Consider the following 20053-nt stretch of genomic DNA (forward strand, 5'->3'; position numbering starts at 1 on the left):
GATTCTTCAAGAGGAAAGAAGTGACAGTTCCTTAACTTCAAGAACTTTGGCCATTAATAAACCACAGGTCAAACTAAAATGTTGGACATTTCAGTTTTATGTGATCTTGTTGCTCATCGTAGTTTTAAAGCCCTTAACTGTCAAAGACTTCTTCCTAAATGCCTTTTATTTTTAGAAGGCACTGAGGAACTACTTATGACAGCATTTCCAAATTTACAGAGCTTAAAAACAAATCAGATTAGTGGATCTCAAATCCTTTTAAATGCTGTCAGCTATTTTAAGAAATCTGACATTTTTAAATTCATCGTTTTAATTATCACAAGTTTCTGAGTAGCTATTGTGAAAGTAGCTATGTGAAAGGTATTCCAGACCACTCTATATTTTGCATAAAACTAGGCAGACTTTTTAGTTTGAAACTACAGGACTTGCAAGTGTCCATGAGTGAGAGGTGGAACTGATATTTATTTCTCAGTGAATGCAGAACAGCTGAATTCAGAAACATGACTACAAAATATCCAAATGTACATGAGTGTCACTATGGATATACCTTTTGGTAGACAGCTATGCTGGCTGCTGGATCACAATTTCTGTACTTTAAAATTGATAAGGCTATTCTGTTCTCCCATTCTCTGGTTGCTTTCTAATCACACTTCTATTTATTCTTATGAACTTTGATTTAAAAACTAATCCATAAAACTGATATTTAAAAAATCCTTATCCTGTAAAAAGAAGTTGCCATCAGTTTTACAGTGTTCTTAATTGAGTTGACTGCATGCAATTCAACCATTTTTTATTAGAGATTCAGAATGGGAGGCTGCTGGGTAAAAGGTGATTGGGATAAACAAATAAGTAATGTTGCAAACCTGAGTTATATACTACTGTGACCTCATAGGTTCATACCGATCAAACTCTGAAACAGCAGGGATTTGATTTTTCAAGACCCTCAGAATTCAGAGGAGCAAAATCACAGCAGAGTAGAAGCAGAGGGACTTTGCTGTTATTTTCTGTAAGGTATTTTGTGATAAGAAGGGGCAAGAAAAGACAACCACAAGATTTGACTTTTAAAATCAAATCTTCTTCAACTGCAGTGTGTGACCTTTGGCATAATTTTTGAAGTGCAAAAGCAGTAAGAGGTTCAGGGATGTGACAGCTTTGAAAAACAAGACCAGTGCTCTTTGTGCACCACAGTGTGTCTCTGTCTACAGATGTCTACAGAATGTGAATAATAATGTGTTTTAACTCAGAAGGACCTTCTATATAAGTTGATTTTCTTTGCTTTGCGAGCCTCATATATTAAAATATTGCAAAAAATCCCTTTGTCTCTCTTTCCACTTTTCTAATAGTGTATCCTGGAAGAAGGAAGCTTGCCTGTGTAACCAGTTTGAATGAGCTTCAGACTATATGCCCATTCTTACTTACATTTTTCTGGCATTAGTGTTACCATGCTGAGCACAACTGCATTCTGCTTGAGAACAAATATGAAATCCATTTAAATATTTCAAAGGGAAAATTTCCCTTGAAATGCATCCTTCTGTCCTTGTAAATTCTTAACTGCTATAACAGGTATTATAAAGATGTTAAAAGCATTTAGCATTTAAAGATGTTAAAAGCTGAGATTCCAGCAGCTGACTTGTGAATATGTTATGCTTGGAGGGGTGGAGGAACAAAAGGTAGAATAGAGAGAAGAAGAATTAGATGAGAGACAGGGAAGAAACGTATATGTATAGGACAGGTTAAATCTGTAAAGCTTGCAATGGCAAACTTTCTCTTCTTTATAGTCTACAACCTTCCTGATTTGGGAGGACAGGGGATAACACTGTGTTATTACATACAGCCTCTAGTCATCACAGGTAACTATGTTACATGTTTAGCTAAACATATATGGTCTCAATGAGACTGTCTAAATTTAACTGAGGACTTCTCACTGGCTCGTAATAAAGGATTTGGAAGGAACTGTACACTCAAAATGAAAGCCAGGAAGAAGTTGCAATGCAGCATATTGGAAAGATAAGTTTGAGCATAAGTCATGACTGTTCTTGATGTCTGTGAGAACTATGTCCTGCAGGTAGACTCATGGGAGCATCAGTGAGACAGACTGCAGTGTCACACTCAACAGAGCGACAAAACAATCACTGGTGTTATTGATCTCAGAACAATGTGAAAAATCATTAGGAGACTAGCTAGTACAGACTTAAACTAATGTAAATTGCATGGATAGAATGAGGAACAGAGAAGATAATTGCCAGTTTTAGTAAGAAAGCAGCCTTGGTTAAGTAAATTTATTTTTTTTTTTTTAAACAGAGAAACACCTAGACAAAAGCATCACATTTTAGATACTAAACTATAGTAAGAACACAATTTTGGAAGATGTCTCTCTAAAATTATCCAAGCAATAAAAAGATTGTCTATGACATTAGGTCTATTGATCAACTAGTGATTGCAAATCAAAATAATATAAAGATGCTCTAATTATTAGCTTAAGCAGTTCCCAAATCTTTCATTTGTTGTTGTAGCAAGAATTAGAAGAAAGTCTTAGGTTTTTGAAAAGATTCCCACCCTCTTTGGGAAGGTATCATTGTGATATTTTTTTCTTGCAAATTGAAAGGCCTTCTCTTGTCAAGCATTAGTCTTCTCATATTTAGTTCTGTAAGAGCACCAAAATTATGTTTTGTTCATAACTACCAAAACTCTCATCATCTCCCTCATCACCTCGCTGGATAGTCCTTAAAGGCAGTAGTAGAGTGATTTTTAGACTGCACAAACATAGCATAGACCTGAAGAGTAACACATTGTAGATAATGGTCCCATGGGACAAATTAGTCCTAAAGGCTTCTGTTCTGTGTGCCATTTCTCTTAAGAGGATTTACAGGACATGAAGGTTACACGTGCCAGAGGAAGTTGTAGTATGGACTTGAGATGAGGTGGAACGCTACCATACAGTGTGTTTCTCTGGTGTGCTGGATTGAGCTGGAATCGAGTCAATTTTCTTACTAATAGCTGGTACAGTGCTGTGTTTTGAATGTAGGATGAGAATAACATTGATAGCATTGATAACTTTAGCTGTTGCCAAGTAGTGTCTATACTAAGACGAGGACTTTTCAGCTTTACATGCCCTGCCAGTGAGAAGGCTGGGGAGACACAAGATGCTGGAAGGGAACACAGCCAGGACAGCTGACCCCAACTGGCCATAGGGATATTCTATACCATATGGCATCATGTTCAGTACATAAACTGTGAGGAAGGTTGGCCAGGGGCCACTGCCCAGGAACTGGCTGGGCGCTAGTTGGCAAGTGTGAGCAATTGTATTGCACATCACTTGTTTTGTATCTTCTAATTATTTTACTCCTATTATTATTATTTTTATTACCACTATGATTATTATTTCTTTACTTCTCTGTCCTAATAAACAGTCTTTATCTCAACTCATGCGTTTTCTTACTTTTACTCCTCTGATTCTCTCCCTCATCCCACTGTGAGGGGAGTGAGTGAGCAGCTGTGTGGGGCTTAGTCGCTGGCTGAGCTTAAGCCACGCCACATGGAAAAATGAGTAAAGTCATATGGTGAAAAGAAAATAAATCTGCCTGGGAAATTTGCCATAACATGGGGAAAAAAATAAAAGCTGACTTTAACTAAAACAAGATCCAGTAGGAAAACTGTTTAGGCCAATTTCAGATGCCATAACTTGGCTGGTTTTGCTCCAGTACTGGCCTGCCCTGTCACATTACTATTCAAAATATTTTCAAGATCGCAGCTTGTTGAATTGAGTCCTGGAGTGCAGACAGGTAGCCTTGATCAGTGGGAAAGGGCAGCAGTACAAGAAAAAGTCACAGGGTAGGGGATAGAGTTGGAATACGACTCTCCGCATGGGTGATATCCATCTGAGAGAGAACAATGGAGCAGGACATACCTGCGCACCCACCAAGATGTTTTGTCTCTCCCAGAGTCACAGGCCTTTTGCAAGGTCTGACAAAACAGCTTTGCTCACCTACCTGTAATGTGGTGTTGTGCAGCATTGAACTGAATAAGAGCATGTCTGTCCATGTTTTGCATTTCTGTCAAACCTCGGTACAGGCCCTCAAAAATAAATTAGTCATGCCACCACAAAGGCAGATCCTTAACCATGGTGTCTCACTGAATCACTGACCTGATTGTGGAGGTCAAAATCTTCAAGTTATGGAAAGAAGTGCTGTCATTTGGTGTTTGCCGTTATAAACTTCCTCATTCAGGCACACACATTCACTATGTGCACATATAGGCTGTTGTTCATATGAAGACTTTCCTGGATTCCTGGAAATGCACCAGTAGCTTGAATTACATTGGAAGATTCCTGAGGTAGAGGTAGAAGCTAATGTTCTAGCTCTGAAGATACACAGTGGGATATTTTGCATCAGTGAAAGCTTTCTTAAGCCTTTCAGTTCTTGTCCAGTGCCTTTCAAGATCATAGTGTATCATGTTTAGGCAGGTAGCTTTAATGGTAAGCTTTTTGTCAAGACAGTGATCAGGCTGTTCCATGACAGGCACTCATTGGCTTTCACTTTCATCTTTACAGCATTGCATTTATTTTTGTTGGCCACGTCCAGTCCCTGCTCTAGTTAGGTGCAGGAAAGCTAAGCTACATTTTGAGGATATGGTAAGATTTTTGGAGGTAGGAGTGCTTATTTTCTTCAAAATTGAATCTGAAGAGGTATAGAAATAAAGGAACAAAGATAAGCTCTTGTTTCTTCACTGGCAGATCCTGGTATCTTGTCCAAGATGTTTGCAATATGTCTTAGCCATCCGGTGAAAGACTAGAGAGATGTGAGACAATTGACCTTTAAAACTAAGCGCTTAACAAGAGAGTTTTCTTTCTGAATTTATTGTGGTTTCTTCAAGGTATTGCAACTTTATGAAGTATGGGTTTGGGGGGGGGATTTTTTCCATTTTAGAGGCTACATGGCAGAATTATATCCAAATTAATGGAGTTTAGTTATGATGATGTAGCATTATATAAAACTAAATGCTTTTCTGTCCCTTGATTTCCTTATCTGTATATTCGACGTTAGAGGATATTTTGAGATACATAGGGATCTAAAAGGAGGAGGACTACATTTACCCTCAGGTTCAGTTCCCAGAATGAAGAACTGCTGTGGAAGAATAGGTTAGAGAAATCCATGGTACAGCTGCTATACACAACACAGGTTGCAAACTATGGTTTAGGAAATGAAGGGTAACACCTGTTGCTGAAGACTTAAATCCACGGTTATTAGGTATTGCAGGAAGAGTAGGAGACAGGAAGGGTATCACCTATGTCCTAGGTTCTGTGCCACTGTAGGACTGATTAAAATTTGCAGGTGACAGAAGGAAAGAAGCAAACAGAGCATGTCCCATGCTATGGAGAGCTACAGGTGTGCCAGAGGGATTTGATCTGTGGGGGAAATTCTATCCCTGAATCTGGGTATCAAGTGAATGTTGAGGAGGTTTCCATCTTCAAGGAACTGAGAAATCAGTACCACTAGAAGCTCCTACAGATCCCATTTGACATATTGTGTCTAACCACCTCTAGAGAAAGAAGGGCATCAAAGGCAGCTACGCAAACCACAACCACCCCTTCATTTGGTGCTCAGTGAAGATAAGTTACAAAAGCTTTACCTCCTTCAGCTGATCCTATCCTGCAGTTTTTAAAATACGTAATAGTGGTGAAAAAGCAATCCAGTCTTCCAACAATCCTTGCAAATACCTGTGAATTGGTTACTGAAGGATTTGTACTGCAGTTTAATTTAGATTAATTAATTAATCTATGTTTGTTTAAACTACTGTGATCCTTCAGTGGCTGGTGAATTCTTAGTGCCTTCTCCTTTCTGTTTAGACTAAGGCAGGGACTGTTTATGGCTGTCTGAGTATGATACCCCAAAGACATCTATGCAGACCTCAGAAACTTATAAGGACTAGTAAAATTCAATATTGAATGAAAAAAAATTACATTTTAAAATATTAAAATGTTTTACAGGTGATCTTTAGTCCCTGTACACTTAGTCTTGTCCTCTGCTAAATATTTCTGGAGAAGAGAATTCACTGATATTACTGCTTGCTTACTTATGGCCTGAACTTACAGTGCAGAGTCACAGTCTGGGTTTGTTTTTTTTTTTTTTTTTCTTTTCTTTTCCTTTTTTTTTCTTTGTCCTGACAGAAAGATTTCGGGATTTACTGCTTCTACATTCAAATCAAGATACAGAGATTCTGCCCATCTTTCAGCAGAGACGCTATCCCAAGTAAGTAAGATTGTCTTCTTGGGAGAAATAAAACCTTTACCTCTTTGCTGTGAGGGAGAGTGAAACATTTATAGCATTGTACATGCTTTTGGTGGGAAGTCCTTAGACAGAACTGTCAGGAAGCCACACTTGCGCTATCTTTGCAGTCTTTTGAGTGGTGTCAGGGAGAGGCAGACATGCTTTGTATGCATGGCCAGCTGTCAGTGGGGAGGTGGTGGTGTCCAGGAAGATGTTAAGTTGCCTGGATCAGTGTCTGATGGAGCTTTGTTTCACTGTTGACATAGGCAGATGTTTTGTTAGGCTAATCCTCACTCTTGTCTTGTGGGATTCCATCACTTATAGTGACAGATTCCCTTGTATTTTAACAGGCTTTCCTCTGAAAGGCTGTAAACACTAGAAAACATTCTTTCAGCCCTTTTTTTAGGGATATATGTTTGCCTATATCCTTTTATGGATAGAGACAAATCAAAAGAGTAGTGTTGTATGTTTAGGAGGTCTTGAATGTATTGAGTATCCTGGAAAATACCTCTCCTTCTTCCAAATGACATACCTGAATGAAAAAATAAAAGCTCCTTGTTATTATGTTGGCTAGAAGAAGCAGTCACTTTCAGCTAAGCCTTGAAAAGAGGCAGTGAAGGTGAAAGAAGAAGAAATAGTCCTCACAATAACCATGACCAGAGCGAGCAATAAAAGAAGGCTAGTGCAGGATGGATAGAGGGAGGAGAAGGAAGAAAAAATGTATGATACCAGTCCCCCGATGATGATGGAAACAAGCAAAGTTATTTATTTTAGTTATTACTGTTTGGATGTTCCTGAAATAGATAAGAAGCCAGTGGAGCTAAGTGTTAATATGTCTCTCAAAATCTAATAATACAAATTTTTTTAAGAGCAGGAAACAATTAGAGGGGCTGCGAGCTGAAAACCAGACACCTCTCCAGACACCTCTTCGCTGTGAATACTTGAAAACAAAAGTACTCAAAGATGAAATCCTGATTCAGAAAAGGGTGAAATTTTGCTTTGATTTCAATGAAGACAGGATTTTATCCCCCTAAATTTATTGTTAATGTTACCTGTTGTCACTATTTTACTGGAATACTGTGGAGGTACAATATATGAAACAGTGTGGATGGCCTGGTCTACCTGTTTCACTAGGACTTCCATGACTTATTGCTTTTCTTCTCATCCTTTGGAACCCTAACAGTAGAATGCTTTGCTTGGCTTAGATGATTTCATTTTTTATATGGACACTGTCAGACTGGTCTGAGAACCCAGTTCATTGTCCTTCCTCAAAGAACAGACTTATTTCTACTTAAATAATTTCTAACATGTCTGACTTTTCATTTCATTACATTAAATTTATTGCTAGCATTCTTAGCAAGTACAGTCTACTAACAGTATTACACACTGTCAGATTCATGTGCGAATGAGTACCTGTTGTCTTTTGCTTAATGGATGCTTCAGCTCTTTGAAGACCATACAGCAAATAGCTTGTACAGAGCTCTATGTAGCTTTGCATCACAAAAGGATGTATGTTTTCATCCACGTGGCAGAATTGCCTGATTCCTCTAATGTACAAAGTCAGCCAAATTTTGGCACCTAACTGAAAGAAAAGTTTATGTTTGTTCTTAAAAGCAATAGATTTTTGTTTATAATATCATTAATTGGTGAAAATTTGCTTGCTTGTTGTAAAAATTTATCATATATTATAGTTCATTTAGAAACAGGTTGAAGACTATTGACATGTCCAAATTTTCCCAGGGGTTGTTTTTCAAGTGAAGTGCTTGTGTTCAGCAAGGTAGAAAACCTGCTTATCTTCATAATATATTTTGTCTTATTCCCATGTCAGATTTTACCCTTCCATACGCTCATTTTCATTGAAAGGTCACTTAACAGAAATGAAGATAGGGAAGAGACAGATCTCATAAATCAGTGTCCCTTCATTGACTTCAGCTGAGCAGTGGCTGGTTGTACTGCATAAGAATCTGAGCAGTAAGGTTGTTGTAATGAGACATTGTCAAGGGGCTCAGGCTGGAGTTTGTAATGATTAGGGAAATCTTGAGAATATAGAAGGTTAAGAACAGAAGATAATTTTTAGTAATGACTTAGCTGAATGGCTTGACAAAGCAGGGCTTAGTACATAGAAAAGACAAAACTTTTTGTGTATTTAAGACGTGCTCAAAAGAAGGAGATGGGATAGGATAATGTTCAGCACCACTCAGGATATTCAGAATCACCACAATAAATATTAAAGGCTAAATAAGCAAACTATAATCCATCAACTTTTGAAAGAAATAGAAACCTTGATGTTCTTGCCTGAATTATGTTCTTGTACATTTATTATATTAAGGCCTGAACTCTTTCCCAGGGAACAGCAGGATAATTCTGAGTGCATGTTTGTTCTCAGAGAGGATGTCTGTGCATTGGAATTTCTGGAAGAAGTTTTCTAGAATATACATGGACATTGTTCTGGATTTTCTTGGGTAAATGTGTCAAAGAAACCTGCTTTTCCCTCCTGGTTGATGGAGAAATGCAGGATCCTTTTGCAGTCCTTCTGTTTGCCTGAGTTTATTCTGCTGGTCTTGGCTTAGCCAAGGAGCAAATATCTACTATGGCAAGTAGAGGAGACTATAGAGAGGCCTACACTTACAAAGAGGCTTGTGAGGCCTCATGGCACATCACCTTGACTTCCTTGACCTACTACTGTGTTTCTACAAGTAACATGCCATCATGAGCACCAGTTCTCACTGTGGCCTGTGGGCTGAGATGCAGTTCTATGCCAGCACAGGGGTACAGCACCCATCCTGTCAGCCCAACCTGCAGTATGCATCTCTCATTTTTCTTCTCAAGGCTGTAGAGCAGATGGAGCTTGGCTGTGTCTTATGCTTCAGTCATATGCCTACAGTAGGATTTCTTAATGAAACACACTGAGCTGCATGTAGGTACAGGTTACAGAACTAGCAAGACCAGTGTAATCCAGGCAAGTGACTGATGTGGTTCAGAAATCAGATGTCACTAAACCCCCCTCATCCACCCACAGAGAGAAATATCTTGAGGAGAAAACCTGTCTCCTAGCTGACATGAAGCCATTACCATGTCTGTGAGGATTCACATTCCTGAAACTAAGAATAAATCTGCAGCTGTGGGTAACTAAGTGGGTTGGGGTGCATAGCTGCTTCTAAGCATAACTGCCTGGGAGGACCCTCTGCACGGGAACCAAATTACTGACATACTTGCATCTTGTTCCTTCTCTCCCTCACTCCACAAGTGTGCTGAAGTCATTGAGGTGAGTTACACCAGCAGTCAGGCCTGTCAGCAAACTAAACTTATTGTAGTGAATCTTATCCCAACTCCTTACTTCGACAGTGAGCATTATGGCTTCTGTATCTCATAAAAAACTTTTCAGAATTTCACATTTAGCACATTTCTGCAGGAGTTTTTCTCATTATGGTATCAAGCTCATACTTTTCTTGATTACCCACTTTACTGATGACATTCCAAAATTTTTTTTACACGGTTTTACTCGTAAAATGCGAGAACAGCTGAGATGCAGTAAAGGCTACGCAGGATTCTTCTTGAAGAAGACATTATACTCATTAATTTGTCTATGGGGTTCAGCACATGAAATGGTGGTTGGTGCTAGTAGTGGGGGCTTAGGTTGCTCTATCCCATTAGGATCTTTGGTCTTTTCCTGCTGACACCACTCTGCTCCTGACTGCCTGTGCTGTGTGAGCAAGGGAAGGATGCAAAATTGCCCTGAAGCACCAGGGAGAACCTTTCTCTTGTAGCTGGGCCCGATAATGTCAAAAGAAAAAAAAAAACAAACAAACCCAAGAGAACAGAATGATATGGGAATTGATAAAAGAAGCGCAACAGTGAGAAATTAGGTTGGTGGATGAAAAAGGCAGGAGAGAGTCTTACACTGCACAGAAGAGCACTGGAGAGGAATGTGCCAGAAATGCTACTGGCATTAGAAGTATTTAGCAGTTTTCTCTGTCTGTGAGTGATTTGACAGTTCAGCAGTACTTTATATTCTCAAGTTATTGCTGAAGTCCTCACATACATATGTGGGTTTTTCTAGAGGCATTATTTGCTTCTTTTTTTCCCCTCTTCAGAAATATTTGCAGTCTTCATTCTTCTCTTCTCTTATTTGGTAGAAAAATTTTTGGATGATTCACAAATTTTAAGAAGAGAAGAAGCTGTTATGTTCCAGCTAATTTGAGTCTCTTCTTAACATAAGGCACAGAGCATTACCCAGTAATCCCTGCATTGTTTCTTGTTCAACCTTAAATTCTCAAGGAATTTAGAAAGACATCCAGACTTTAAATTGAGATGTTAAAAAATGGAAAATTCACAAGCCTTTAGATCGGCTTGTTTCAATTGTCAATTATTTCACTTATGTATAACATTAATTTCTTTAACTTCAGTTTCCAGTCCCTGCTATCTTACTGCACCATCTTGTGATGAACAAGAAAGTCCTGTACCATCTGAAACGACACCTCCAAATAAAAAGTTGGAGATCAGTAAAAAAACTTGCCCTTTTCTTGAAAAAAAATGAAAATTTCTTCCAGGGTAAGACTTACTAAAAAGGTCTCTAAAACTTCTGAAACCTTCCACACATTTTCCCTTTTACTTAAAAAAAAATAAAAAAATAACCAAACAAAAACCCAAAAACAAATAAAACAAATAAACAAACAACAACAACAAAAGGCAAAAAACCCCACTCAAAACCAATCAAACAAACAAGCAAAAAACTGATCAGGAAAGAAGAAAGTATTTTGATATCTGTTTCCATAATTTGCACATAGAGAAATAATAGCACTTCTTTGTAGTCAAATAGGGAGACAATCTAAATTAATATATTTAACTTTATAAAAAAATAAATAGATGGCAAAGTCTTTAACTTAGGAGAAAAAAATTAACTTAGAACCTGGCAGGTATAATGAAAAGATATTCGAAATACATTTACTTTCTATTAGTCATAAAATTTCAAACCATTCTTAGGTGTATATTCATGGTAATTTAAGGTAGTCTTGTGTATGCACAAAAATGTCACAAAAAATCCCAGAAAATGGAGGATCTTGATTTTTATATGAATATATTTCTCCTCAAATACATAGTTTTGAAGGTCATCTTTAAAAAGCTGCTGAAAATTTCAGCTCAAACAAAACCAAATGGTGTTATTCAATTCTCATCATGGAGTAGTCTAGACAAATGGGCGGCAGAAAGTTAGTGCCCAAAACCATTGTTCCTTCTGGTTCCCAATTGCTGCTCATTTTAATGATAATGGATCTGTAATGGATCTGTGCCAATTTCCTACAACTTGAAATTTGAGCCAAGAAACTGATAATATTTCATAAATAATACCCCAGGAATGAAACTTGTATCTTATTTGTAACTGTCTTGAGAACATTTTTCTTTTTTAGAGGAAAATAATTTGTATCTAACTAAAGAAAGTAGTGAGTTGTGGCTTCTAGAACTGATGATGCTCAGTCAGTGCATCCAGTGAGATTCTTTTGAATCACAGATTGAAGCATGCACGAGAGCAGCTAACAGGATCATGGCCTAGAAACCCAATTCAGTTTGTATCAGAAACAAAGGCAACATTTTCCTTGGTGTTCAACAAGGGGGAAAATCATGACCTATGTGTTCATAGCTCAGTTTTCATTGTAAAGGCAAAGAGAGATTTTTATTTTGAAAAAGAGGTGGAAAACTTTCACAGAGTGATTTTCTATAAAAGGCTTTCTGTGAAGTACTTTACAAAAGGTGTTCTCTTCTTATGGAGGAGAAACTGAGGTATGGGACTCTGATGTGAGTTACCAGCATCACCCAGGAGCAATTCTCCTGGGGATGAGACCAGAAATAGAAATCAGATCTTCCACAGTCCTTTTGGTTGTGTGCAGTTAGGTCTCTTATATAAAATAACATTTATCCTGTTTTCCACTGCAAAAGCGCATGGCCTGACCATATTGCTGAAATCAGATGGGGAAGTTCCAAGTGAAGGAGCTTTTCAGAAATGCCCACACAAACACTTTAAATGCTTTGTGTAGCATTGTATGTTAAGTATGAAAATTAACATTTTTGAAATGCTCCAAGTTTTATTTCAAAATGCAGGTTAGAGGCAAACTATCATGAGCCTAACTCCTCAGAAAATTTTGATGACTTGATTAAAAAAGACATACCTGCTTAAGGAGTCTGTAACGACCTTTAAAAGAAACTCAAGCTGTTTAGGGAAAAGAATATTTATTAGGGGTTTTAGTGGTTTAGAATTTTGTCTCTTATTCTTTGTTCTTTTTTCTTTTTCTTTATTTTTTTTAACGTGACTTGCAGTGGTATCAGATTATCCTTTAGAATTTGCAGACCAGTGCAAAGTTGACCTCCATGACAATGAAACACTCACTCTAAGTTAAGGTCATTTTCCTGTCCCTTGGGGGTTTTACCAAATGGGAAGAACAATACTAGCAATGGGGTAAAGACTGGTAGCTGTTCATTAAAAACAACAGTCATGTTATAGGAGTAAAAATTCAAGTATTGGATCTAAATTTTTTTGAAACCATAATGAAAATGGGAAGAAAGAGGGCAGTAATTCATACTGTGCATTATGTCTTTGAGCTCAGATCCTACAAAGAGTCATGTGGACACATCCAGATAATATCAAACAGGACCATTAAAATATTTAGGACTACACGTTAAATTAAAATGTGGGTCATAAATTCCTCAAAACAGAGGCTATATTTGCTTAGAATACCAGTACCACGCTCCAGTTACTTGTAAAATAAAGACACTTTTGTTCTGTTTCTAAAAGCCTCAAGTTCATGTAACAACAGCACAGAGTGAACCAACCACCTTAAAGTCTAGGGGAATTTCTCTGCTACCTTCAAGAGGGCTTAGACCTGAAATCCAAGGCACAAGTACAAATCTTTCTATGTAGAAAGATGTAGAAAAAAGAACCTCTAAGAGATTTGTGCAGCAACATACATGCAAAATTGAAGCTCTGTGTGCATAGATATTGTCTTTTAAGTACCAAGCATTTTAGAAAACTGCTTTAATTTATCTGTTTATCATAGCATAGTTGTGGCTCATTAGCAGTCATGAACTGTTTTCTGAAAAACATTGCAATAATCCCAGCTGAGAATGGGAAAGGGCTGAATGAGAATAAAAGATGCCTAAACCTTTCAAGATATTTTGGAGATGAAATCATTACTTTGTTCAAAGTGAATGGGATAAGACAAAACACTAGAGCTGGTTTTTGTTTGGCTGTTTGGGAGTATGTGCAGGGTTCTTGATAAAGCCTGTTGATTTAATTGATATATACCTGCCTATTACTGAGCAGCAGTGTGAGACTGTGGGGAATTATCTGCCACCAGATGTCTTGGGGATTTTTTTTTTAAATATCTCAAACTGAATTTATAGTATATTGAGGCAGAAATTATTAGTGAAGTTCTTTGATTCATTATGTAAGAGAAAGTTATAATGATCCCTTCTGCCCTTACATCTAGTTTTATCTAGTTTTAAAAATAATGGCTTATATTAGTTTAAAAAAAATAGATTCATGATTACCATATTACAGAAATCCAAGCACCAGGCTCTGGAAAAAAAGAAAAACAAGTGCTAAAGAGTTTTGGTTGTTAACAGGAGTGATTTCCTCCTGGGCACAATCCAGTGCAGGCTACTTTAGGTGAACCTGCTTGAGCAAGGGGGGTTGTAGTAGATGACCTCCAGAGGTCCCTTCCAGCTCCAGTCATTCTGTGATTCTGTGGTTCCATATGAACTCTATGGATAAAAGGGAACAGCATCATTCATTCACTCCTATATGCCTACATGCACATTAGCAATTTTATTTTTGGCCCCATCCTTTCAGTGAGGGACTCTGGAGGCTGTTTCCTTTCATAGAAACTGTTAAAGAAGGCAGCATCTTTGATTGGTGCTTTGTTAGTAAGTCTTGATGAAAAAGGGAGAACAGAAAGATTCTGGTTATAACAAAGGGTGAAATGGACCTAAATGTATGAAAGAAACTGGGAGGGAAAAAAAGCTGCCTACCATGTCATCCTTTATGTTTCATGTACGATGGTGGAAATTTGTCAACACTCATTGCTGTTCTGGCCTTTCCCCAAACAAGATTTGAAGAAGCAGGTAAACTGTTAGATAAGCATCTCATCTATGCCTCAAGTCTGTCTTCATACTGTTTAATACCACAGAGTAAAGGGGAGCACAAACCTTCAAGACAAAGGAGACTGTTAGAGTGTTCTAGTTTTACATAAAATGGGCAAGGATCATTTGTTCTCTTAAGGACATGAGCCTAGATTTCAGTTTTAGCAACCTCTTGGTGTGTGGTATTGGTGGAGTGGTTCAATTTTGAGAACCAGGCTCTTTAATATATATGTAAGGGAGACACTTCACATTTCTTTTTTATGGCCTTTAAACTCTTGGTGATAATCAGGGAAAGCAACAGGCCCATGTTGATCTAGCAGCCATTCCCTGTCTCTTCAGAGAAATGGATGGGGGATCTGGGCTGTGGGATGCCAACTGGACCACTCTGAATTGAGCATCCCCAAATAAACACTTATATCCACCCCATTTCACAGAGGAAGTTGTCCCAGCAGCTGGGCTAGAGCGTAGCTCAGAACTAGCAAGTCTTAAGAATTTGCAGTGGTAGAAAAGCCATCTCATCCTATAGTATGTTACTGTAAATCTTAATTAGCCTCAATCATGAGGATGGGAGTTGGCTGCTGGGAGATAGTGCCCAGTGAGCCAAGCCTAGCCCCAAGGAAACTTCTTCTATGACCTTGTCAAGTGGTTTGCAAGAATCACAAGTGCTTTTGAATGACTAGACAGCTAGCAGCTGGAAAACATTGTTAGCAGCTGCAGAACTGCAACAGCCCATGATATTAGCTGCCAAATCCTTTCTGAGTGTTGCCTAATTAGCTGGCTAAGGCTGCTCATGAGCAGAATTGGAGACGAAAGTAGATAAATCTGAACACAAAAGCTGTTTGAATAGAAGATATACACTGATTTCTTTGATAGTGAAGATAAATTGGATGATATTCAGAGTTCCTGGTTATTGTTTTTTAAGGGAAGAATTTTGTGAGCTACAGATTTGTCAGAAAATTACCAGTCTAGGCGTCTGCACCTAGAGTGAGGTATCACATGTTTCGAGTGAGCCGATTAGTGATGGGTTTCTTTGGAATAATGAATGTAGTGACATTTTTTCTTCCTTTAAAGCAATGAAAGAAGATGTCTTACAGTTACTAACCAGAAAGAAAAGATATGAAAATCATTTGCTTTACAGCCTAATAACTTTCATGTAACGCTTTGCTTTATGACTTCATTATCCATTGCTATTGAGGTATCTTTATAATACAAGGTTTAAATTAAATTTGTGTATGATTGAAAGTCATTTAGAATCAAATTCTCATTTAAAACCAAACATTTAAAACTTCTGCATTCCTCAGGGAGCTTATATAAGACAAAATTGCTGCATACTCCAAAAAACCACATGGGAGCGGGATCCCAAATCCACTTGACCAGTATGGCAATTATAACCTATACTACAACCTATGCAGTTATCAGTGCAAGTATTCTGTGTATCCTCTCTGCTTTCAAAAGTACTCAAAAATGTCTAGTGAAAGCCAAATTTCCAGGGACTGAGGTCTTGTTTGCCTCTGCATGGTCCATCATGATGTTACATAAGGATATTATAGCTTTGTATTTACTTTATACTATGTCTTTAAGATTAAAGTAGAATTTTTAGGTACATTACTGTTGGTGATTTCTAATATTCTTAAGGTTTAATTACTTCTTCTTTTCTAGACAAATCACCATAACAGATTAAACATCTTTATTATATTGAACCAATTCTGAAGGTCTTACAGTAGATTAATTTTTTTTTTTTTTTGCATAGATAGCTGAAGTTTCCTAAACTATATTTGAAACGTGAGCATTTATTTCCAGTCTTTTCTCTAAAATGAGAGTATTGCATCCCTTCTCAAAAGACTTTGAAAGCCATTTGTACTTTATTTTTTGTTCCATACTTCTTACCTTGCTGGGGAAAATGCAGCAGTGGAAGTAGTTGTTTACAGTTTCTCCATCACCTGGTGTTATTTTACCAGACCAAGGCCCAAGAAATGGTGGTAGAACTGTGTCATGCATTTTCTTGTACTTCAACTCGGATAAGGCAAATCATGAAGATGTAATGTTGTCTTGTGAAAGGATATAAATCTGATGTTCTGGCCATTTGGGCACTGTGAAAATGAAACTTTCTGATCTTAGTAATACATCAAGAGCATCTCCTGCAGTTTTCAAGAGAAGTATCTCTAGGATTTCAGCTCATCAGTCTATCAGTGAGAATTTAAAGGTGGAGAAATACCTCTCAGTTTCCTCAAATCTAGGAAACTGGCACTTCATTCCAGCTGGTGTAAGGTAAAATCTGGAGTTGTGAACCAAACTCAAGCTTTCTGTAATTTTTTTAGTAGAAGTTGCAAGAAAAACTAAAAAGTACCAAAATCCATTTTTTAGGGTGCTACAGTGTGCAATTTAGTGTGTGTGCCAGTTTTTCTGAGTGAGAAGGGCAGGGACTGCTGGTCTGAAGGATCATAGCTGATCTGAAGATTGTAAAAGTCATTGGTTACATATTTCAGTTATGCCCAAGTGAAATGCTGTGCCACTTTCCATCCAGAAAAAAACAGAATTTCTGTGAAGGACAGTTGTTACATGCCAGCCTCTCCGTTAGCCTTGTTTTGTTTCAAGGAAACAACATGGAATTTTGCTTCAACTCACATATGTAAAATGTGCTGCTGAACTGAAGTAAAAAGAAAAAAAATCTAAAATGTTTGTTTTCTAAATGACTTGGAAGGGAGCAGTGATGCTGAATATTATGTGGTCTGAATGGAGGGATGGAGGGAGGAAGGAAGGAAGGAAAGGAATGAAGGAAGGGAGGGAGGGCAGATGTAACTTTCTGGTTTATGCACAGTCCACACATTACATGGAGAACGATACCTTAATTCAAAAGAACAGGTTTACTTTATGGCATCAGCAGAGCAAAATCTAATGAACTTGTTCAGTGACATAGGGCTCTGGCTGTAATGAGAGGCTCTGGGCACTGCTCTTCTGTGACATGCCAGTGATGTTAGTATTGATGGACAACCTGTGCTCCTTCCGTCTTGTGTTGGGGAGAAGAGTTTAAGGAATGTCTTGTGAATTTATTTGTGAATTGCTGTGTCCTCAGGAGAAAACAGGCTGAGTTCGGTGTCTCCAAATCTTCTTTCACCCATGGTTCCATTAGCACTTGAACATCTAATTCAAAGCTCTAAGTGCAGCAGAAGGGTTGTCCCCTGAAGATCAGCCCCTGCTTCCCTCTTTCCACAGTCAGCCCAAGCTGAGATGATGAACTTTTCTAGCTTTCACTGCTCCATCTGTAGCAGTTCTTTGCTGTCTGAAAGCATTTTTGGGTGTGTATCACATTGTATGCATGTATACATGTATATGTAGTGACATATATACATGTCACTACATTGTATACATGTGTATCACATGTGTATACACATTTTGCCTTCATATTGTTAGATGACAGTAACTGGCTGTGTAGTGGTTGATGGTTAACTTTTTTTTCTTGGTGCATATTTGCACTACAATTAAGGAATCCACTTTAAAGAATCGGTGCAAACAGTGGTTAGCAAAATTTGACCTGTCCCTCTCAAGTCATTTGATAGCAAAATAAAACAGTTTGGCTGCAAGCAGCTCTAAAAAGTACCACTGGAGCTTAAGAAATCCATTTATCTCTGTATTGGCTATGCCAGCTGTTTGTAGTCAGATGTGCCCCCCTCACTGAATTAACTTTTTTGTTATTTATTTGGCCCTGCACTCAGATTCTGGCACCAGTGAATAGCATCTGCACCATGTAGAAATGTTTTGGCAATTATGAGCCAATGAAATTTGGCTCATTCCCTTGTTCTATTCTTCTTGTGATGTCCAAGGAGAAGACTCATGACTGAAATATTTAGCATCTATTAAAAAAACAAAAAGAGTGTCTTGATTCTGCTGAGTCTGGGGTCTGTTTATCTCTGTACTGAAGGTCCCTTGGAGGATGAAAGTTCAAGGGACATTATACCATTAAAACTTCTTCTCAGAAAAATATTTATCAAAATTACTTCTTTTTACATTTATGGTTTTATTATCATTGGGTCACTGGTGTTAAAAAAAGCCCCTGTGCACTTAAGTATTTGAACATTTTCATCTAAGGTTAACAAAACTGATGAAATAAAATTAACAAGGAAATAATAAGGATGGTGGCTTTGTCCACAGTCAGCTTTACCCTTTCTTTATTTTATTTGTCTTGGCAAGGCTTCTCCAATGAGATATGAAGCTATTGTTTACCCTTTTTTAAACTATCAGGTTTAAAACTGTCAGATAAGAGCCATCAGTTGGACAGATGGAAACCGTAAAACAACGAATCTCTAGGAATACTCCTTTGTGTAATGTTGTACTCCTTTCCTTTTACTTGCTCATTAAGGATTGTGATCCATTTATCGATGGGGTTTGTGACCACCATTACAGGAGTATTTATGTACCTCACAAACTTTTAATGGAGTCATTGTTGCAATTCTCTTCTCTGTTTCAACCTAGAGCACTGGGATTTCATCCACTGTGTACTGCCCATTTCGTGGTGTATTTGCTTGCAAATACAGGTACCACAGCAGGATAAATAGTAAAAAGCAGACAGTATATGTATACACTTGTATAGTGGATAATACACCTTTTAGTCCCACAGGTCTAAATACTGATATCATGTAATTCAGTGGCATTTTTGCCCCTTTTTTTGTTCTGGAATCAGATTTTTTTTCCATAGGGAATTCAGCAAAGTATTGTCTAAATAAGAATACAGCACAGTTTTTTAAAATATAGAAAAAAAAAAAAAAGAAAAAACCAGTGCTGACAGGTGGCAAGCAGCACATAGTTCTTAAGCAGAGACTTTTAAAAGGAGTGAGGTATCAAATAGGCAACAATTCATCTTGAGATGTGTTCTTTCAATATATCAAATAATGAATTATAAGGAGGGAGATGTAAACACCAAATTAATTAAATCATTGGATTTAATTATTAGGGAGGATAATATAGTTCAGAGCAAATGTAATGAAATTTCTGAATGATCTGGTAAATTTTAGGAGATGGATGGAAGAAAAGGACGATGAGTTTAAATAGTCAGAAATGTCAGACTGTTCACCAAAAGAGAAATTATCATCCTTGAAGAAGAAACAGTGACATGGGGTGGGGGAATTGTGGGGATCATACTTTATAACAGCCTTTTGTCTATGTGTATCAGACTATGAAACCTATTAGAATCATAGAATCATTAATGTTGGAAAAGACCTCAAAGATCATCGAGTCCAACCTTGATCCAACATCACTATGTAAACTAAACCTTAGGACTAAGTGCCACATGCAGTCATTTTTTTAACACTTCCAGGGATGGTGACTCTACTGCCTCCCTGGGTAGTCCGTTCCAATACTTAACCACCCTTCCAATGAAGAAACTCTTCTTGATGGCCAACCTGAACCTCCCCTGGCACAACTTGAAACCATGTCCTCCCATCCTGTCACCAGTTGCCTGTGAGAATAGACTGGCTACAACCTCCTTTCAGGTAGTTGTAGAGAGTGATAAGGTCCCCCCTGTGCCTCCTTTTCTCCAGGGTAAACAACCCCAGCTCCCTCAGCCAATCCTCATATGACTTACTCTCTAGACCCTTCCTCAGCTCTGTTGCCCTTCTCTGGACATGCTCCAGCACCTCAATGGCTTTTTTGAAGTGAGGGGT

At 37.9% G+C, this 20053-nt stretch overlaps 1 protein-coding gene across 2 annotated transcripts in view; it reads left to right on the forward strand.

Moving 5' to 3' along the window:
• The window catches only part of NOX4 (NADPH oxidase 4), a 111999-nt gene that overhangs the window by 62001 nt on the left and 29945 nt on the right, over positions 1 to 20053 (forward strand). For both annotated transcript variants that reach the window (XM_051779254.1, XM_051779253.1), the window contains exon 13: positions 6167 to 6248. In XM_051779254.1, the coding sequence (XP_051635214.1) occupies positions 6167 to 6248 (82 nt within the window). The remainder of the gene's footprint in view (positions 1 to 6166; positions 6249 to 20053) is intronic.

This window comes from Manacus candei, unplaced genomic scaffold (genome assembly GCF_025592945.1).
Source record: "Manacus candei isolate 608988 ecotype Guabito, Panama unplaced genomic scaffold, ASM2559294v1 h1tg000014l, whole genome shotgun sequence".
Lineage (NCBI taxonomy): Eukaryota > Metazoa > Chordata > Aves > Passeriformes > Pipridae > Manacus > Manacus candei.